Below are 23,466 nucleotides of genomic sequence, written 5' to 3'. Positions count from 1 at the left end.
TAAAACATCTAGAAGCTTAACTAATGCTTAGTTTCAGTAAATTAATTAAACTGAATAATTTAGTTCTGGTATTCTTTCGAAATTTCAAAAATCTCATATATATTTTAAATATTAGTTCCGAAGATTTCTCAAACATACTCTAAAATACTGTAGCCTACCTAAAAGAGAATTGACCGACGTCATTTAATTGTTTCTTTTCATATCCTTGTACTTTATAAAGAACAAAACAGTTCTTACTATAAAACAGTGATGCATTGGATACAATTATTACATTTTATTCGCTGAATGAAAACTTAGAACATTCTGGCAATCCAGTGATTAGACCTTGCTAGTTTTTCTATATTTATTGGAGATTATTTACATTTATTCGTTTCAGTTCACATTTGTTAATTTGTTTTCATCTAATAGGTTTGAAGCCATACTCTTCAATACTGACTTGTAAACAGCGAGAAAAACCTTGTCAGTCGATTACTATTTTATAACTAGTGTGTAAGCCTGACTTCATCAGGTGAAATTGTTACGTGAAATGTACCGGTAATTGAAAATTCGAAATGAAAATCTTATGAATAAAAGTTATACTTTCCACGTTGTATAAACGTCATTTGTATGGAATGGAAACAAGTATTATTGAATTTCCTGATAAACTATGTTGAGTTTAGTTGTAGATGGTAGTTGCACTTTGCGAAAAAGAATTACAGCGCTTCCAACTTTTAAATCTAACGTGTGAGGTGGCATGCCTAAAGGATGAAGAGAATTAAGAAGTTCAACAGAATGATGTACACCGATGAGCCATCGAGGCTATTTGGGAGCAAAGAAAATTCACTCTCATGTTCCTCGAACCAGTCCTTCACAATCCTGGTTGCGTGGCATGGTGCAGTGCCCTGTTGTAAGTGGCCGTCACCATCAGGGAACACTGTTGACATGAACGGACGAACTTGGTTCCCAATAACGTCCACATACCGGATAGCTGTTAGTGTTTGGTGTACCCCAGTATTGCACAAAAACATCGCCCACATCATCACACCTCATCCATCGACCTGTCTTCACCCGACCAAGAAACCACGTATCGAAATCAGTGTACACGCGCTCGGTCGTCGACATGATGAACCAGAAATCTGGATTCATCAGACCAAAACACCTTTTCCCAATCATCCATAGTCCAGTGGCGATGATTTTGTGCTCACCTCATGCGCTGCATGCGCAGCATTGGGATACGACTGGGTCGTCGACTCCGCAGTCCAGTGCGCAGCAGTGTTCGATGAACCGTGTGCTGGGAGACATTGGCCAGGTGATCACCGCTGTACCTGTTGGCGATTTTTCGAACTGTTGCCCCACGGTCGCTCTGAACAATGCGCGACTCCCTCCGCTGGCCTCTGGCATCAATGAGCCGCTGTCGGCACATGGCTGGACAACGCGTTGTTGTTTTCCCAACATAGCACCACTTTTGATACGTGCTCACAGCAGCTGTACGAGAGGAGCCCATAAACCGCGCCGGTTCAGAGATGCTAGCAGCAAGCCATTACAATTTGCCTTCTATCAAATGTGGAGAGATCGGCCTCTTTGTCCATTCTGATGCCGGAGACACTACCATCAGCAAGCCTGCAGACCTGCCCCATGTATATAATGCTATCAGCATGTCAGATGTTACTCTCCCCGATCCAGGTGCGTTGTATGATGCCGGGTCGGAGTGGTCATCGATGTTGACATCTTCTTCCTTGCCTCCGATCTTCATCACTTTGTTCGTAGAGGTATTAACCTGCATACCACGCTCTTCAAGTACTTTCCCACTCTATTACTTCCTCCCGTAGACCTTGAGGATTGCTTTTAAATAAGAAAATGTTATTTTCATAGAAAAAGCTCTGCAGATACACAGGGCATAACTGCCAGTTGCCCACTTTAAATTTCTTCGTTCTTTTTTAACATTGCTTTATTATTTGGTCCATGAAAATGATGAACAGCAGGGGACATAGTCTATCTCCTTGTTTCATGTCCTTTTCCACCATTCTTTCCATCTTTATAGATGCTCCGAATTACTCTCAAAATCTTATCTGGAGCTTGAAGTTTCCGAAGGGTTTTCCATACTTCTTCTAAGAATTATATGTATACTTCCTTTCTTTGTCTGTTCATTTTCTCAGCCAACTTAAAAATGTAACTGATATGGTACTGAGTTTGTCGTCCAGTTCTAAAAACAGCTTGTTCTTCCTCTAGCTCCTTTTTTGTTTTTTTTTTACAATTTGCTTTACGTTGCACCAACACAGATTTTACGGCGACGATGGGATAGGAAAGGGCTAGGAGTGAGAAGGAACCGACCGTGATCTTAATTAAGTTACAGCCACAGCATTTTCCTGGTGTAAAAATGGGAAACCATGGAAAACCATCTTCAGGGCTGCTGACATTGTGGGTCGAACCCACTATCTCCCGAATGTAAGGTGATAGCTACGTGACCCAAACCTCGCAGCTACTTGCTCGTTCCTCTAGCTCTAGTTCACCATATTGTCGTAGATGCCTTTCAACAAATCTTGTGTTTAAATTTAAACGCTACACGAGAGAGGCATTCAGCGCGATAATTTTGACACTTAATTTTGCTTCCCTTCTTATGTAAAAGGACGATGATATTATGCTCCCATTCACTCGGTATTTCCTCTTCTTTCCAAGCTAATTGGAACGAGGATCTCAGTCTTTTCAAGATCTTCGCTTCCCCATAGATGATCATTTCTGGAATTACATCATGCGGACCTGCTTCTTTTCCGATTCTCATACCTACTTTTTAAATGAGAATATACGTAGGTGCAATACATTCCACAGCCTCTGCCACTAAAGCTTCTGTGATATCATCACCCGTTTCTTCAGATCTTGCATGGTTATCTGAACATTATCTCTGAAGTAATTTCATTCCCAAAATCTTCTCATGCTGTTTTCCTTTTCTCTTTAACAACTTGATTGGCTTCATGTCTTGCCTCCACATTGATCTCCCAATCCACACATCTCTTGGAAGGGTGTGATTCTTTCTGCAATATCCAGTCAATTATTTACTTCAGCCGCTTTACAGTTCTCTCTTTTCTTCATTCCTTAACTCTTCAACAATTCTGGAGTACTTCATTGTTTATTTCACCGTTGGTGTCCTAAACTGCGTCTTCATGACTAGTAATGTGTGCTGTGTGCTGAGTTGTGCACTGCAGAATACAGTATTCGCACACTCTGTATAGCACGTAAAGATACCTTTTATCATTAATTCTGCATATTGATGACAAAATGTTGATATATTCTCCAAAGAACAATCCAGTCCTGACATCGAATTCAGTTAATAAAGCATAGGAAATGATACACTTGAACCAGGGTAGTGATGAGTGCAGATTGAATTGGATTTGGTTAAAAATACTGCAGCCCACATAGATATTGCAAGTAAGCATTGTAACATGGTGTGAATTAAAAATACATTTGATATGACTTTGATGACCTGATATGCTCTAAAAAAATTGTATATTCGATTTATATAATGATAATTAATATCTCAAGAATCATGTAATCCCAATTAATTACCTCAAGGGCGGCCACAATTTGCTGTAGATACAGTTTAACTTTTCACGGCTCTTGGCATTGACTAAAAGGATTTATTCTTACAATCACAGGAATAGAACCAGCTTTTGGGTGATTAGGCAGTGTGCATTTACAGAGTTTCACCCAGACGTGCCATTTGAGCTCATCAGCTGGATTAGCACGCCCTTCCAGGACTCTGCTTAGCAGTGACAGACCAACTGCGTGGTCCCGCCGTGTTAGCAAATAGGGATTGCTAACCCGCTAAAGGAGAAGTGAATTCTCCGTTTCCAAAAATATTACTCCACATGGAATTACAATTTCATGGAGTTAAAATTTCAAAAATGTTTCCAAAAATATTACTCCACATGGAGTTACAATTTCAAAAACGTTTCCAAAAATATTACTCCCCATAGAGTTACAATTTAATGGAGTTACAATTTCAAAAATTGTAACTCCATGGGGAGTAATATTTTTGGAAACATTTTTGAAATTGTAACTCCATGGGGAGTAATATTTTTGGAAACGTTTTTGAAATTGAAACTCCATGGGGAGTAATATTTTTGGAAACGTTTTTGAAATTGTAACTCCATGGGGAGTAATATTTTTGGAGTCCGACTCGTTGGCTGAATGGTCAGCGTACTGGCCTTCGGTTCAGAGGGTCCCGGGTTCGATTCCCGGCCGGGTCGGGCATTTTAACCTTCATTGGTTAATTCCAATGGCCCGGGGGCTGGGTGTTTGTCCTGTCCCCAACATCCCTGCAACTCACACACCACACATAACACTATCCTCCACCATAGTAACACGCAGTTACTTACACATGGCAGATGCCGCCCACCCTCATCGGAGGGTCTGCCTTACAAGGACTGCACTCGGCTAGAAATAGCCACACGAAATAATAATAATTATTATTAATATTTTTGGAAAAAATTGAAATTGTAACTCCATGAAATTGTAATATTTTTGGAAACGAAGAATTCACTTCTCCTTTATCAGGTTAGCAATCCCTATTTGCTAACACGGCGGGAACACGCAGTTGGTCTGCCACTGATAAGCAGAGTCCTAGAGGGGCGTGCTAATCCAGCTGATGAGCCCAAATGGCACGTCTGGGCGAAACTCTGTAAATGCACACGGCCTAACCACCCAAAAGCTGGTTCTATTCCTGTGATTGTAAGATCTGCGGCCGTGAAAGCCATTTTTGAAAAAAGGTTTATTCTTCTCTTGCACCTATTTGAAATACACCGAAGAAATCAAGTCTCTTTTGTTTCTCACGGTAAGAGTAAACCTGTGCAAAAAATGTATAAGGATTGATATAGAAATGCGGTCGTAAATGAAGAGAATCTAACTTTCTAGAGATGAACTGCATATAATAAAAATTCTAGGCCTATGGAGTGCAAAATTCTCAAGCAGAACCTGGCACTAGTTTTCTTATTGAACTTGTAACGTTCTAGACATGAAAGGTAAAAGAAAGAACAAATTTCCTTTCATCGAACACTCGCTGCTCATGAAACGGGCTTTGAAACTGTTCGGAGCTGTATCTTCTCCCCTGACGAGAACGCTGCTCGGTCAAAAATGGGCTTTGAAACGACTCGGAGCTGTATCTTCTCCCCTGACGAGAATGCTGCTCGGTCAAAAGTGGGCTTTGAAACGACTCGGAGCTGTATCTTCTCCCCTGACGAGAACGCTGCTCGGTCAAAAGTGGGCTTTGAAACGACTCGGAGCTGTATCTTCTCCCCTGACGAGAATGCTGCTCGGTCAAAAGTGGGCTTTGAAACGACTCGGAGCTGTATCTTCTCCCCTGACGAGAACGCTGCTCGGTCAAAAGTGGGCTTTGAAACTGTTCGGAGCTGTATCTTCTCCCCTGACGAGAATGCTGCTCGGTCAAAAGTGGGCTTTGAAACTGTTCGGAGCTGTATCTTCTCCCCTGACGAGAACGCTGCTCGGTCAAAAGTGGGCTTTGAAACTGTTCGGAGCTGTATCTTCTCCCCTGACGAGAATGCTGCTCGGTCAAAAGTGGGCTTTGAAACTGTTCGGAGCTGTATCTTCTCCCCTGACGAGAACGCTGCTCGGTCAAAAGTGGGCTTTGAAACGACTCGGAGCTGTATCTTCTCCCCTGACGAGAACGCTGCTCGGTCAAAAGTGGGCTTTGAAACTGTTCGGAGCTGTATCTTCTCCCCTGACGAGAACGCTGCTCGGTCAAAAGTGGGCTTTGAAACTGTTCGGAGCTGTATCTTTTCCCCTGACGAGAACGCTGCTCGGTCAAAAGTGGGCTTTGAAACTGTTCGGAGCTGTATCTTCTCCCCTGACGAGAACGCTGCTCGGTCAAATAATTCCGCGTCAGCGTTACATATCGAATATGTCAAGTCAAGTTGCCTGTTTCCTTCAGATATGAACCTTAGATCTAAGATTTCATAATTCTCAACCTTAAATTTTACTTAGCTTACAAATTATTCTTTCACCAGTATGAATTCTCCCCCTCCTATAGAATCTATCTTGTCCCTGCGATAAGCATTCCAGTTCTGGGAGAAAATTTCCGCATGCATAATATCACTGCTCAGCCTTGATTTAACTCATACTAGAATATCTGGTAAATAAATTCAATTAATTCTATTCCTTTCCCTACAGTACTGCTACAGTTTAACACCTACAACTTTATGTCATCCCTACTTGACTTCCAGCTCCCTGTATTCTCACCCATGCTCCCCAGTCCTCCTCGTTTTATTGAATGTAGTTCCTATAAACCTTCTAAACAAATCCCGTAACTAATGCGTACCCATGCGGCGCAGGTGATGGCTGTCTACCTACTCATTAAGATCTAAATATCTCACTCCGAGTTTCCCTCATACCCCCTCACTAGTCTCATGTACATCCCCGATCACCCACCAGTCAGTATCACTCGTACCCGTACACAGTATGGCAGTGACAGCAATCGTCGCTCTCTAAAACATCTCCTGCGCTGTTATAACCAGACCTCTCTCGTCTCCAGGTATGTTGCTACCTATTCCTGCTTGCCTTATGTTGTTGGTACCAATGTGAAAAACTACCATCTTATCCTTACCCTCCTCCGACCCTTCTATTTTCCCCGGCTTGTGCGTTAACCTAATTCTTGTATAACACTCTACCCTGGTCAGTTTCTTTCACTCACTTTCACCACGTGCCTAGCAGTAAAGTCCCCCATCACCACAGCCTCAACTCCAGCAACCTCATTACCTATTTATCTTTCCTATCGGCTGCAGAACCTGCTTCATCCTCCCTTTTCTCCCTTTCATGAGACTATTCCATCTCCCACTTCCTATCCTTTCTTCTTACCTCCCCGTCCTCTATGACACTTCCCTGTTTCCATCGGCCCATTGCTATTCTACCTGCAATGACTCATACCACTTTCTCACCGATTCCTCTTCTCCTGAACTAACTCCCTGATGAGGGTTCGAACCCCACTGTTGGCAGTCCTGAGTTCTGTGTTTTCCCATTTTCACACCAGACAAATTCTGAGTATGTACCTTAATTATGGTCACAGCCGATTCCTTCCCACTCCTATCCCATCGTGCGCATGAGAACTATCTTTTTCCGTGCGGCCTAAAGCAAATGGAAAAAAAGAAAAACAGAAAAGAAAAATCCTCCTTGATGAGAACGTATAGCCTTTATTTTCCGTCCCCTTCCTTCTCTCTCTCGTCTACCTACCGTACCCTGTACTTTGTGTAAGGGAGACATTTTTCTTAAAATTGACTTTACGTCGTACCGACACAGATCGTATGACACGATGGGACAGAAATGGGCTATGAGTGGGAATGAACCGGCCTTGGCATTAATTAAGGTACAGCCTCAGCATTTGTCTGATGTGAAAATGGAAAACCACGCAAAACCATTTTTAGGGCTGCCGACAGTGGGGCTCGAACCCACTACCTCCCGAATGCAAGCTCACAGCTGCGTGCCCCTAACCGCACGGCCAACTCTCTCGGTGAGGGAGACCTACCTTAATTCGTATCCTCCGTTAGAAGCCTTATGATCTCCCTCACACACTTTCTCTCTCTCTTCCGTCAAATTCCTTACTGCTCGCTCACATCCACATTATTTAACGTGCGAGCGAATCTCTTGACACGAATATCTTAGCTAGAAGAATTCTGAGCGGGGATTCGATCAAGAAAACCTTGATTTATATAAATGAAGCAGAAGATTTCATAGTGAAGAAAGTGATGTTGGCACTTAAAGAGCTTGATACGTACTGATCATCAGTCTCATGTACTTACTTAGAGTCTATGTCCGGCTCCATGGCTTAATGGTTACCGTGCTGGCCTCTGGTTACAGGGGTCCCGGGTTCGATTCCCGGCAGGGTCGGGAATTTTAACCATCATTGGTTAATTTCACTGGCACTGGGGCTGGGTGTATGTATCGTCTTCATCATCATTTCATCCTCATCACGACGCGCAGGTCACCTACGGGTGTCAAATCGAAAGACCTGCACCTGGCTAGCCGAACATGTCCTCGGACACTCCCGGCACTAAAAGCCATACGCCATTTCATTTTTACTTAGAGTCTATGACAAGCATGGATAGTTACTGTTTCAAGCTGCACGAGATGGCTCTGCGTGAGGTGATTGTTCATTCGTTAGTCACTGTTTCATACCTTAAATCTGAATAACAGTCAGTAGTGGGCAGCTACATAGTTTCAGTTGGAAAATCATGTCACATTCAAAGCCGACGACATCAGGACCTAAACCCAAATTTGATGATAAAATTATAATGAGAGGAAAATGATATGTTTTTAAACATCTGCCACAATAAAGTTGATGTGGATATATTCAAATATATTTTCAGCTGCGAAGCACATGAAATTAAGATTATTGGAGCTGCAATTTTGGCTATGTTTCCTTCTACTTATTTGTGTAAGCGACTGTTTTCACAAATGAATAATGTCAAGTCAAAGCACGGATCTCCTTTGAGTGAAGAAAATTTGTTGGCGCAGCTGAAATTAGCTTTAAGTGAAATACACCTAGATTTTAGTGAAGTAATTGTAAACCAACACGACACCTCATAATCTGCAGGCCTTCGGGCTGAACAGCGTTCGGTTGGTAGGTCAAGGCCCTACAGAGGCTGTAGTGCCATGGGGTATGGGTATAATTGTAAACCAACGTTGGTCCGCTTCTGTGGCGTAGTGGTTAGTGTGATTAGCTTCCACCCCCGGAGGCACGGGTTTGATTCGCGGCTCTGCCACGAAATTTGAAAAAGTGTTACGAGTGCTGGAACGGGGTCCACTCAACCTCCGGAAGACAAATGAGTAGAGGGGGTGGGGATTCGATTCCCTCCTCGGCCATCCTCGAAGTGGTTTTCCGTAGTTTCCCACTTCTCCAGATAAATGTCGGGATGGTACTTAAGGTCACGGCCACTTCCTTCCCTCTTCCTTGTCTATCCCTTCCGATCTTCCCATCCCCCACAAGGCCCCTGTTCAGCATAGCATGTGAAGCCACCTGAGCGAGGTACTGATCCTCCTCCCCAGTTATATCCCCGACCCAAAGTCTCACGCCCCAGGACACTGCCCTTGAGGCGGTAGAAGTGTGATCCCTCGCTGAGTCCGAGGGAAAAACCAACCCTGGAGGGTAAAAGGATTAATTAAGTAATTGTAAATGTAAAATAAATATAATTAAAAGTAAAATATTGTATTCAAATATTTACCGTAGTCTAAAGTACACAATCAGTATTTGGCTAAGAATCAACAACTGTCCCTGTATTCTTCTATTTGTCCCTCCCACTACAAGTTCATTGCGGACTACGTGGTGTTTGCTGGCTTTGCGGGTTGCGTACCAAGTGGTTCGTGGTTTGCCCATAAATGGTCTATGACAACGTGTGTCGGCGTGGTGCCTGCACTGGGGCTAGGATAGAGAGATAAGTGGATATGCCTGTAGTTCAGGTACGATCACAGTATTCAACTGAAATGAAATAGTTCGTCGCCTCTGTGGTGTAGTGGTTAGCGTGATTAGCTGCCACCCCCGGAGGTCCGGGTTCGATTCCCGGCTCTGCCACGAAATTTGAAAAGTGGTACGAGGGCTGGAACGGGGTCCACTCAGCCTCGGGAGGTCAACTGAGTAGAGGTGGGTTCGATTCCCACCTCAGCCATCCTGGAAGTGGTTTTCCGTGGTTTCCCACTTCTCCTCCAGGCGAATGCCGGGATGGTACCTAACTTAAGGCCACGGCCGCTTCCTTCCCTCTTCCTTGCCTATCCCTTCCAATCTTCCCATCCCTCCACAAGGCCCCTGTTCAGCATAGCAGGTGAGGCCGCCTGGGCGAGGTACTGGTCATACTCCCCAGTTGTATCCCACGACCAAGAGTCTGAAGCTCCAGGACACTGCCCTTGAGGCGGTAGAGGTGGGATCCCTCGCTAAGTCCGAGGGAAAAACCGAACCTGGAGGGTAAACAGATGATGATGATGATGATGAATGAAATAGTTAACTGCGTCAGGAACACTTGTGGGATAATAGAATATGGAATTTTAACCCATTTCTCTGCCCAAATATGTCACCCGAGACTAAGAGCACACCGTTTGAAATCAGTCTTTGTAATCGTGGTAGAGCAGGGAAATGAACCCGGCTCACCTGGAGGATAACGAGAGTGTGTGGATTAAGAAGTATGCTGTCAAAAATACCATCTACGTGTTAGGCCTACTGGAAGACTAGAACCTATTTGAGAGATTAAAACAGAGTTCGTATTTAGTCTAAATATTTGTCCCAAATTTCAGTGCCTCATACATTTAAGCCGGAGTAATACTGAACGGAATGAAAAAATGCTCATTCAACAGAACATACGCAAAGGTACTATATAAAGAGTTGTCAGATCGCTACCAAATTCTTATAGCTATAGCGTGAGTTGTGTGTTACAAAATGAATTGCTTCCTTCCCGTTTGACAGTTTGCCGAGCAGCGTTCAGAAGAATGAAAAAGACAAGAGAACTGGCTAAAGAAACCCCTGGAGCTCTATCTTGTATGTCCTCTGTAAGAACCTTCATGTATAGAGAGCAAATGCAGTAAGTATGGCATACTGTATACTTTTTTAGTATTAAAAACATTTTTTTTCCGTATTGACTCAAGATTTTACAATGCTTAGTAAAGCTAAAGGTTCCACCTATTCAATACGTTATCGTAATGGTCTATTTAGAACATCACATATTTATTTAACTTATCATAAAATAAATATTTAACTTATCATAAAATAAATAAATATGTGATGTTCTAAATAGACCATTACGATAACGTATTGAATAGGTGGAACTTTTAGCTTTACTAAGCATTGTAAAATACTGTATACAGTATGCATTCTGAAGCGAGGAAACAGCATTATACCTTAGGTTCGTCTTCCCGTGTACCCGTAGACGCAATTTGTTTTTGAGCGTATGAGAATAAATTAAGCCTCGTTAATGAGTGCGTTGCCACTGACTGTGAGGTAATGGGTCCATTACGCTCATCGCATTGTTATTATACTTATTACGACTTAGTCTGCTATAATTTTTACAGTCAGTTTGCACGTGCGAGGTCGATATTTTCTTTACCTTTATCTCATAATCTACGGATATTTCAAACTTACGATGCCTGACTCAGTCTTGTAACTTGACAAGTAACAGTCTGGTGTGGAGGGAGGGGAGTTATTAATTAAACTATTGACTGAAGGGGAAAAATATTCTCAAGAGTACTTGCCGCAAATGTTTCAAACCCTTTTTTACGTTTATGAGGTCCTAATCCTGCCTTCAACCTTTACTGAGATGAGTTCTAGAGACCATGAAGTGAAGTTCTTTGATGAATTACGGCGTTTGAGATGGGAGGCAGAGTACTGTTGGAAGGGGACCTATTCTTAATGCGCACAGTTTAGTCATTCGGAGGCTAAAGCGATTATGGTATTATCGCAACAATCATATCAGTATGAAGTTAATTATCCTGCGGGCGTTTTTGAACGTAACGTAATGTAATGAAGAATTTTTAGAGGAAAAGTCTCTAATTTTGAAGTTATATAGATTAAGCCGAGTTGAAGGAAAGGTCAACAATACGTTAAAATTTCTTCCGAAATTTAAAATAGGTATTTATATGCAGAAATACGTTGTCTGTTAATGAAACTGTTCTGTATGACTTTATCTCAGGTTGACGTTACTGGTTATCTACCGTAGATTTTTTTATGGCATCTAAAGCTCGATCTTCTTAGCATTAATACTGTAGGCTACAATGCATACTTATTTAAGCCAGTAGAATTTATCTTCTAGTCCGTACAACGGTTGTGTAGTGAGATTTGCATACACGTTGAGGAAATACGGCCTCTTCGAACTCCTACAATTTATGCAACTCGCGTATACATTATAACAGCTGTAGAGTGGCCTACTTGCCAAATAAGTGTGCATTCTAACTTATTACTGCATACAAATCGTGGCTCTGCATATTACTTTATAAAATCGCCTAAAGAAATGGTGACAATGAGCACTGGTAAATTTGACTTAATTGATGGGAAAGAAGTATTTTATACAAGCACACTGAAAATAAATTCTCCACCTTAGAGAAGCCATACTGAGAAATGTGACTCAATATAATAATTACATAAACTAAATATGAATGATATCTAGAACTCAAAACTGATCGCCGACAAGAAGAATGAATATATATCATACTACATTGAAACGAAGAGCTACGTCTACGGGTATGCGGGAAATTTGGGAGATTTGTCTTTTCATAAGAGCACCTAGGTACAGAAGACAGCTAAATTACCCCACACTTAATTTTGGACTTGCAAAGCATTTCCAACTCTTCTCAATATGCATGCGGACACACACAGGGTAAACAGCGACAGAGATGGCTCATTTCCTTGCATGCAGCAGGGAAGGCGAGCAATAAAGCAAATACGCCTGCAGACATGCAGACGAAATGAGCCCAGGCTCCAGGGGTCTGAAAGGAAAGGCCAGGCAACAAGTGGCGTACTCTCCGGCAATGAGATGGAGCGGGAATGTGGCGGGGTTGTGTCACGCCCCCGCTGGCCGAACATGGACACGCTCTTCGCCCCGGCGAACAATCTTCTGCGGCGGAACGTGTCTGGGGTGGGCATCTCACCTGGACATGGCACACAACAAGTTGAAACAGACAACATCTCTCCACTGCCATATGTGCTTAACAATATTTTGGCTTAAAAGGAAACACATTAATTAACTGACTTTCTTGACCTTGTCAGGTCTAAAACATATAAACCTTCAATTTAGAAAGAGAAATTAGAATATAAATATGATAACATATCTGGCTTGTACGAGAATAAGCGGATACAGTATGATGAGGTTCCTACGTCCAAAAGACAAAAATTTCAGCCCTAGTGTCTTAATTTACTAGTTTTGGTTACTCGTTCTTCTTTTAACTTCTTTTTCAGAAATGCAACATGAATATTGAAGTGATAGTTGTCACTTCTAAAAGTTCCTGAAGCAGCCAATATAATAACGTGGTAAACACCAATAGTTATGAACCATCAAAATCACTAAAGCAAATCAAAACGGTTGGGTGACTATAGGATCATAATAAATGCGTAGTTTTACGACAGTAACACGTCTTCTGACATGGGATCCTCATCAATACAAGTTCTGCTTTCACGCTATTAACAATCTAAAAGTTTCTATTGCATTTCATACAAATGAGCATAGCAACTCTCATTCCTTGTTACCAAAGACGATCGTGTACTGATAGATCTATAACTGTGGGGTGACAAAGAAGCTCCCAGCTATGGATAATATGGATCAATTTTAAGAGTGTTTGATCGACGTTTATTCTTTCGAAATGGGATCTAGGCTGAGAGTTCTGTTGTCAGGCACTGGGAGTTAGAGGAATACCTCATTTGATATTGGTAAGTGCTAAGAGGAAGTAATAATGATAACGTTATTGGCTTGACGTCCCACTAATTTTGTCCCATAGAAATGGTTTACGTATCGGTTAATCTACCAACATGAGACTGGCGTATTTAAACACCTTCAAATACCACTGGAACGAGCCGGAATCGAACCCATCAACTTGTGCTCAGAAGGCCAGTACTCTACCGCCTGAGCTACTGAGCCCGGATGAACGGGGAAGATCTGGTCATTAAACTTACGTGGGTACCGTTCCCGGCCCAGATAGCTGATTCTTGAAGAGTGGGGAATATTCTTGGTACTGTTTCATCATGTTGGAACATTCAGTGTATACCTGGTAAAACCGACTAGTCAGTCTTTTGCTGCTAGAAGGAAGTGCAGTCGGAATGCCCCAGCTTGTCTACATGACACTCAGGAACACTGTAACTCGGTTGCTGTTTACATATAATTTTTAACGGTCTGAAGGATTTTGTATATATTAACAGAATATTCTAGGTGAACGTCTGTTTGGCCATTGCCGTTATAATTCTGTATCTTCTGTGACAACGAAGACTTTCAGATTAAATACGACTGAGATATTTCAGCTGTATTACATGGTGGATTTATTCACAACTCACACCCACTGAGATCAACCTATCGACCTTTTTCATAAGCTGGTTTGTTGAATTTTTAAAATGTGGCCTCCTTCCAGTTAAGTTATAGAAGTGTTCTTAATTTGATTAGAGCAATCCGTTCATAATAATACTTATTATTATTATTCTCGGTTTCTCCACTCATAGATAAGGTGAAGGTGAAATATTTCATCTGACCTAAAGGCCAATGAGGGATATGGAGTTGGAGACTCCTTACCTTCTTAGCCATCGGCTCAGAAGATAAGAGTGGAGTGCATGGTGTTAACATCTGTACGTTGTAGTCATCAGATGGATAATCAGGTAACTTCCGAAAAGAATAATGATCATCGTGAATTGCGATGTTCGGAAGCATGAAAGTGTAAACTCCAGACATTATCCCCTTTCGAACTTGATGGCGGACTTCATATTTTGCCGCAGAGACTTGTTGGAAGAAAAGGTATGCTCGGTCTCTTGATCCCTAGTTCCATTAACAGCATATTCTCTAACGCCATTGTCACAACTTCGAGCTGTTTATTCTGAAAGATGTCTCTCACCTGATGACTTCAATTTTAGAATGTAAAACCTGTGAAATCCCATGTGAAGCAGAAGCTCATTATGGAGTTCCTATTCAGGAGGAGCTCTCTTAATTTGTTTATGGAGCCCTGTTCAAAGGTTTCAAAGCACTGAATGAATGGAGATGATAATTACAAGCTGTAAACACAGGAACTGTTAAAAAATTTAAATTAATTTCTACAAAACTTGAGATGTCAAGGCCACGAAGTTGTCGCATAAATGAAATGTCTATTCATTTTAGGTACACAAAGCATGAATAATTTTTGTTCTGATAATTATGATATGTGATACTCATCACTTAGAAGGATTTCCACAGCAAAATATGGAATTTTCTTTTTCATGCTAAGGACTCTCAACCGACCTCTAGTGACAAGTAAACCCAAGGAATGTACTGTAGTTAAGTGGAGGGAGATTGCACAGATCGCAAACATTAGTGCCCTTATTTCAGTATCTCTTGACAGTTGTGGAAATTCTCTAATGCGGAATTTCCAATGCCTGAAAAATTTCTGAAAATCTTATAATGGCTAATTCACACTATAATATAATCACCATTTATATTTGATGACTGCGAATACAGAATAGAAACCTGTTTCACAGTCTTACTGCCCTTCGATGGTGTCACCAGTATTGTGTGATACCCATTGCCAGCGATGTAGAGTTGTAGCATATTGTCGACAGTACCTGTTCGGTTGATCGCTTGAACGGAGTGGTATACTAAAATAATATTTGTAGTAGTCAATACCGCAAAGTAATTTCTCCACATTGGGGATCAAATAAAAGTGGCAGGGGTTTAAATAAGGAGAGTATGGTGGGTGATAGAACACTTTCAAGCTCCTATAACTCAGCAACTCAACCACAGGTTGAGCAACATATCGTCGAACCTTTTCCTGTAAAATGATGGATGAGTATTGCACTAAATACTTGGAACAAAAACTGCGGCTGGCTTGGAGAAAGAGACCCCGGACACACTTCCTGCACTAACCGACCCACCATTTACATGAACATTTTCCAGTGCATCTCGCAGAAGCCGTGTTTAAATCGTTTCAGTCAATAGAGCTGGAAAATGCTCTACCATCCACCTTACGTACTTCTGTCTTCGACTAAATCCCTATGATGAAGAAATCGCTCGATTCAGAACTGTTCCAAATACTTGGTAAGCAACAGACTCTACTATTCAAGGGATCACGGCATCGACTATCGCATAGTTGGTGACAGTTATCACACAACACTGCTTGACTCCATCGATGAGCAGTAGAACTTTGAAGCATGTATTTATTCGGTATCTGTTGTGATTAAACAGTTGCCACTATTAAAATTTCAAAGCACGTACAAATGCTGTAGAAGAATTATTAATGAACATCTCTAATTAATAAATTATGTACTCATACAAAGACACAATATACAAGTACACACAAATAACAATCAGAACCTCATACAAACATAACGGAACCAATCCTCTTTGATATGACTATTCAGTGAAAGGCAGACACGAAAAACGTAAAACAATACGGTAGAATCTAAAGGATGTTATTTATACGAGCAAACTAAGAATCTGACCCTCACTAAAGGCAATTTGCATGCAGTCTGACGTATAAAATATAGACTAAAAATTATAATCACTATTGATTAGCTCATACCGATTCGTTTTTAACACATTACTAACTAACACGAATGTCTTGTCTACGACCTAAAAGGAAGGTATCTACAATATTACAAGTGCCCTGTATTTCTATCCTGATAGGTAATGTGACCGGTTTGGATTTGTGTCATTCACCTAAGCAACACGGGAGTTTCGGCCTTTTCCTTTAGAAGCTGAATTACTGAGGTTCAAGGCACACCCGTAGAGGCTTAGGTTTAAATACGGCAGGACGTGGGTAAAGTGGCCACTAGTTTTTCGGTAAGAAAACTCACAGGGATAGTATTGCGTTCTTTTTCTTTAATCTAATACAATATTTGATTACACAACATAACGCACAAAGAATATGTAAAGCAGCAGAGCGCTGAAGTCTAAGTTGAAATAACCATCTAATCATAATTAAGAGAACAACTAACGCTTTAAGGCAAATGTTATATTGGAGACAAACAAGGCAGCGGGAGATTATTTGCAATGTAAGTGTTATGTTAAAAGCTCTCCTACATCAGGCTAGCAAACTTTCACGTTCTAGACAAAGTGGATCATAATTTTCCATTGTTATGTGGAGAAGATCCTATCCTGTTTTACCCTCACGCCTGATTGCAATTAATGAGTGTGATAAGACACTAGGGGCCTATCTACCCAATGCATCTCATTGGGGTGTTAGCAGTGCAACAAAGGAACGATTATGTGACATGGGATAAGCATTCGTTGCTATCTTAATTATGGTTACACTGACGACTTTTTGGGGGAAGTTTCCAAATTCTGAATATGGTGGCCATCTTACCCCAAGTCCTAAGGTACTAGAGTAGCTAGTGAAGCTTGTGTAATGTGAGGCCTTGAAGGCAGACCTGAACTGGATGCATGAGGCACAGGTCCCACGGTCAGGGAACTGGATGCGCCGCGCAGCATAAGCTGGGGCTGCTGCGTGCTGCGCCGGTGTAGAGACCCCACGCTGGAGCCAGCCGAGGACCCAGCTGTGCCCCCGCCGTTGATGTCAACTGCCTTGGTTGCAGGCACTGGGGCAGAACGACTGCTGCTTATCTCCCCAGCCTGCTTCAACACCTGGTAGATGAGGTCGATCTCGGCGGGTTCTGGAGCGGAAGGGTCAGCAAGCGGGGCAGAGGGAGCCACAACAACCATTCAAGGTGAGAGGGGGCACACAGTCGAGAACCACGGAAGCGAGAAGTTAGTAAAATAAGTAAGAAAGCCAAGGAAGGTAAGTATATTGAGAGCGAATTAATAAAATGATAGAGAAGTGCACACCGAACATCCAAGAAGAAAGAGGGTGGTTGGAGAATAGATCGTGCGGTACACACAGGCGGGTGGTGATGTAGGGAAAGGATGGAGGGTCATACGCGGCGTGTTAGTAACGTATTAGTAAAAATTACATGTCACAAGTTACACACAACATTAAACTAACGTATAATCATTAAGAATTACAATCCGTTAATGTTGTTGTTTATCAGAAAATTAGTAGTCATCTCATACCTAACAATACAATTAACTTCACACCAATTTAGAGGCAGGTATTGTAAGAACTATGCAGTCCATATCGTGAACTCTAGAACTATCGTGTGGGAACCAAATTTGTTTTATTCGTGATAAATTCCAATTAAGAATAAGTTGCTGAAAAGTAGCCTACTCCGGTATCATACAACCTTATATACAGAAACCCCTTCTTCAGTGATACGATTCATTTTAAATTATAAACTTACTGAAAAAATACCCAGCCCTCAGCGTGTTAAACCTTATGAGATGTAGGCCTACGCTGCAATATCGGGGGTCCAGCCGGACCTGTCTCTCTCTGCCCTCTTTCGTTTCTGACCGCCCTTGATCTATTATTATTTTATCTTCCGTCCTCTAGGATATAAAAGTGTAAACAATGATGATGATGATAATTCGTAGCGGTCTTCGGTCCAGAGGGCCTTGAATTCGATTCCTGTCCCGGATGGGATTTTAGCCGTGTCTGGCTAATTCCTCTATCTCGTGGACTGGGTGTTTGTGTTTATACACTACAAACCTACCCCTGTGAGAGGAGGCGTCCGGTACATCCACGTTCATAACCTGCCAGTCGTAAGAGGAGACCAAAAAGGGGACCTTTGCTGTTAACTTTTCTGTTTCCCCAATATGTTCAATCCTGTATTTAATGAATATTGATCTTCCTTCATATTCGGACTTTTTCTCTCTACAGACTCCTTTCTTCACTCCTTCGCATGACATAAAACGATCCTCATCTTTTTTGTCACTGAAGACTCGAAGCACGAAATACAATATTTATAGCACTAAAGGAATACATTTTACGGGTACCTATGTTAAAGTGATATAAATGGTGCTCGACAGACTGAGAAACTTAAAGGTTAACTCAGTCGCCACTGGAAGGAATGGCTTCCTTTTTAAGGAAAAACTTACTCTTTTATACTTAGATTCACAGATTATCCATTCTTTCATTCCTCTTTTCTTACTTTCTTTCTTCCTTGTCATATTTTTGTTACACAAAATTCTACTAAATTAATGTTCTTTTGGTCATACATTCCGGAATAATCACGTGCTTCTCTATATATCTCACTCACACAATTGCATTTTGTTAAAAAGTCTTTTCTTTATTTTAAAATTCTACATCTTATCAGTTGCCCCTTTTTTACCTTGTGTAACATTCTTGTCATTCCATTTACTCGGTTGTCATATTTGTATATGCGTCCTTTGTTGCCAGTAAGCTAGTTTCAAAACTTTCACTAATTTCTCCGTTTTAATTTCATCTAATATTCTATTACTGTTTCTTTTAGTTGTGTCTGCTTTTATAGTTATATCTTCAAACATTATTCTGTTAACTGTGCATACTCAGCATTCTTATCAATCTACACAGAGTTTCGGTTTCGCTTATAGAAGGACTGATTGCAGTAACTACACTGGCGCGATCTCTTTGTGTTGAAACTGACGTACAGGTCACCCAGGCGGTCGCAGTTGAGGCCATACAAAGTTGTTGTTTATTGTTATTATTATTATCATTATTCTGTTAGCTCCATTTCTTGATGTGCAAAAGCTCTAATTGTTGTATACTGACAGTATCGCTTTACCTCGTGACACTGATACTTAGCTTACCTAACGACTGACTGTACTTCTATCCACTGCCTGATCTCCCTATACGTTTTTTAATTGCCTACGAATAAACGATCTCGGTCGGTGGATGCAGAGTGGGTCTCGGCTCTGAAGTGGCCACGGCTGGTTCATGGTCCAACAGCTCTGCACTCTGACCGGCCAACCGAGCAGAGGAAGAGTGGTCACGGCTCTACCGTGCCTCTACGCCTCTGCATTCGGGAGACAGGACAGGGCTGCACCTCACGGCTGGCCCCAACCATCGGCTGTCCTCAGAAGGATTTTCCGTGGTTCTCCATTCTTCTGCACTAAGGCGAATGCTGGGCCAGTTCCCATTATAGGCCACGGCCGCCAACCCCCTCATTTTCTCTGTGCATCTCCTTCACCGTAACAAATCTCCCGGCCTGAGGGACGGCGTTACCTGCAGATTATGAGGTGTCGTATGGTTACCACGACGAATCCTCTCGGTGGTTTTCTTGGCTTCCAAGATCGGTGGCCATCTCACTGTCAGATAGCTCCACAAAATAATTACCACCACCACCACCACCCCATAATCACATAGGCTGAGTGGACCCTGAACCAGCCCTCAGATCCAGGTAAAAGTCCTTGACGAGGCTGGGAATCGAACCTGGGGCTTCCGGGTAAGAGGCAGGCACGTTACCTCTACATCGCGGGGTCGGCTTCAACGATCTCTTACGCCACAAAAATAAAATCAATCACAGCTTTCTACCTTGTACGTACTTTATGTGCAGCAGCCATTTTACAACAAAACTATTTTGTTACCATGGTAACGACAACAATGAAACTTCCTGGCAGTGCCAAGCAAGGTTTGTAGTTGCTCTATACAAAATGGGGCCTTTCTCCAACATCTAATTTCACAGCAAAGGAAAGATGTGCGTTACTTATTTAATCACTCTGGTAGTCCAGAGATTCTTTTCACGCGACATGTATGTTTCACTAAAACATTCCAACAATACTTTCGTTCCGTATCTGCATAGTCCCCTTCTATCTATACGGTTCTTTTTGAGTTCCTATGTCCATATTATCTGGCTTTCTGATTTTTGAACAAGCTCCATCATGAAATGAGACAACCCATAATCTTCAGCACCAAATCTGAATAGCTGAGCTATCAATCTGTGATACCGGCCATGATGAATATGCTGCATGAAGACTGACTTCTCATCATATCCTAGTTTAGGAGTGTTTATGAAAGTGAAGGGATTTCTGACTTAAGGTCGCAAGAAGCTCTTTTTGTGAAACTTGAACTTCATTTTGTACGATAGGGAGGTTAATTGACAAACTTACATGCGCTTCTTGTTGTGGGTGCAGGTTAGAGGATAGAGCAAGCAGAAGTGTAATTAGGTTAGTACCGTAATCTAAAGGAGTTTCAAATGTTGTCCAGGTGAGAATGTCAGTCAACAGCGAAGCGGGAAGTATTTTTATCAAAACAATAAAGATGCAAGAAGTTCCGTAGGGACGAAAGTTATGTGAAAGAGTTTACCGAAACTAACCTTACTATGGCTAATCTATATGCCAAGCTTCAATCATACACAACCCTCAATTTTCCAAACATACTGAGTATAAAATATACTTAACATTCACATTTTACAGATCACAAAATTGCTTAATTGAGACATGAGAACCTTAAATTGAAACTTAATTCGTAATGTAATAAAAAATCTCTCTGTTTCCATAACACAATATAAATAGTTAAAAAGAAACATAGACAAAGATGGAGAGAGAGGAGATTTAAGCATGAGCAGGTTAGATTGAAGAGTAATATAGATACATAATTTAATACATTTCTAAAAATATTCATATTTTTCTTCGACATATGCTTATTCTCAAAGAAGCACCCTAAAATCAAAATAAAGGCGTGGGGGAGAGGGGGAGACGTGACATTATAAAATGAGATCCATTCTTTCCGATTGAAATAATAAACATGACCTTACGTGTGACTTGTTTTCAAGAAAATGTGGAACAGGACTTCATGAGTGAGATACATGTTAATTTTTAATCATATTCCTGTAAAATAAACTGAAGGTTATGCTAAATTTCAAATTTAAAAGACTCAACACTGATATGACAATCATAAAATTCTGCTAAACATACACTAAAGATTCCTCGCTGCAACCAGAAACATTTGCTAAGCATACTCTAAGCGGTTCCTTCCTGATGTGAATGATAACCAGAAACATTGCTAAGCATGCTCTAAAAGGTTTCTCACTGACGTGCATGGCAACCAGAAACCTCCAGGTAGATCTGAACTTACTTCTGCTTTTGGGAAACAGACTTCTTTCTTCGCCTTCCCTGCCCACAGTCCTTCAACTCACGTTCTTTTCCGTCTTAGTTTTGCATTGTCCTTATTAATACTACTCGTCACGCTAGGCTATACACTAAAAAGAAAATATCGCCACCCTGTTCTCTTTTTGTTAATTGCTCATCACTGCTGCCAACTTGACTAGTTACATATTGAAATCATGAGACATACCATCAACAAACTAACCTCAAAACTCAAGTTTCATTAATGGAGGTTACCTTACTCACGTAAATGATCAATCAAAATATTCATAATTAAGTCGGTTTTCGAGCTCACTGAGCTCAAGCTCTCACCCTTACTTACTTTAATGCTATATATTTCTGCCTTTATTTTGATATACGCATTACTATAACTGTATTCTTCGGTGTTTGCTTGGTGTAAATAATTCAGCTCCCTTCTTGAAATTTGCTTTTACTTGCCGGACTTACGTGAAACCACGCTGTAATAATACACACTACTATACTACATGTACATGTGCCGAAAGTCCATAAGAATGTACAAAGGCTAAGTCTGCAACCATACCAAAGTCGTGACAAGACAAGGTTAGGTTAGGTTAGGTTAGGTTAGGCTAGGTTAGGTTAGGTTAGGTTGATAACGAAATTACCTTCCATTTTAACTGAACTGACCTTTATAGAAGATGTAATGTTGCTTTCCTTTTCGGAGGAGTTCTTGTAGATTTGTCTTGCTTCTTATATATCCTAATTACATTCTATAGCCTACCACACACGAATTGGACGGGATAAGACCGTATTAATAAAATACTGCGTTCATCATTTAACACCAATTACGTCATTAAATGCTTTATTCGAACAAGCCACAATTCTGCTTACTTGGTGTTGCCCAAACAGATTTATAATCATGCAGAAAAAGAAAATAGGCTTTACTTATAACAGCAAATGTAACACTAGTAATTTTCACAATACGGCAGTGCAATACGTACATCTCGCAACCATGACAACGAGCATGATAAACAGTAACTGTAAGACGTCCTTAAACTGTATGGTTAGTGACACTGTATCGAACCCAACAGTTAGAAACAACTATAAATCACTACCTTCTGTATAACAGAGGAGAATGAGTGAGGTTGTGCTCTTAGTGTGTACGTTTATATGGCAGGGAGTATAATACGGTATAATTGTTTCGATGAAACCTCTGTAGGCGTATATCCATAGTATCCCATGCCTGCCATAAAAAATGACTAAAAGTTGGGACCCCTAGCTGAATCTGGCAGTGATTCCACTTTCTTATGCCAAGCTCCTCACTTTCATCTCCATTGTCCGACCTCCCTTGGTCAACACTTGCACTCTCCCGGGCCCATCGGTACTAGGTTTGCGAGACCTAGGGAACTTTCAAGTTCACGCATTTCGACACCCTTCTCTTACTTTGGCAGATATCTTTATTCTTCGAAACGTCGGACCTCATCCTTTCCCTCTTCTGATCAGTGTTGAAACAATAATTGCCACCACCATATTGTTTCAAGGGGTGAGAACTATTCCGATTTGAATTGCTGTTGTACGGAGTTGATTATTTCTTTGTTTTATCTCGTGTCACCTTCATTGTCAGTCTGAAAAATAATATCATACTTTTCTGCAGTCTGTAAGCCAGTCCGAAGCTTCAACTTCTTGAAATTAGACTGTACCAGCGTCATACCTGCTGTGTATAGTCACTCAGAATGAGCGCATGGATTTGTATATTCCCCGCGTTTAATAGTTCATCAGACGTAATTTAAATTGCTATTAAAATACAATTCGCCTCCCATGTAGATACAAACACTGGATACTAACGACAAACATTATTATGTATGGGTTCAATGGTTTCTTTTTGAGTAACTGTACAATCTTCTCGAATGAC

The 23,466-nt window shown here is 41.3% G+C and overlaps 1 protein-coding gene across 8 annotated transcripts in view; it reads right to left on the bottom strand.

The window, feature by feature from the left end:
* Positions 1–23,466, bottom strand: part of LOC136858540 (SH3 and cysteine-rich domain-containing protein 3) — a 325,524-nt gene that overhangs the window by 111,137 nt on the left and 190,921 nt on the right. For 2 of the 8 annotated variants that reach the window (XM_067138153.2, XM_068225594.1), the window contains exon 10: positions 17,051–17,218. The exons of 5 other annotated variants lie outside the window; for them this stretch is intronic. In XM_067138153.2, coding sequence (XP_066994254.2) covers positions 17,051–17,218 — 168 coding nt within the window. Of the gene's footprint in view, positions 1–17,050; positions 17,294–23,466 lie in introns of all 8 variants that reach the window. One more of the 8 variants, XM_068225595.1, reaches the window with a different exon arrangement.

The sequence above is a fragment of the Anabrus simplex genome, chromosome 1 (assembly GCF_040414725.1).
Source record: "Anabrus simplex isolate iqAnaSimp1 chromosome 1, ASM4041472v1, whole genome shotgun sequence".
Lineage (NCBI taxonomy): Eukaryota > Metazoa > Arthropoda > Insecta > Orthoptera > Tettigoniidae > Anabrus > Anabrus simplex.
The sequence above is the reverse complement of the archived record's forward strand: the minus strand, read 5'-3'. Positions and strand labels throughout refer to the sequence as shown.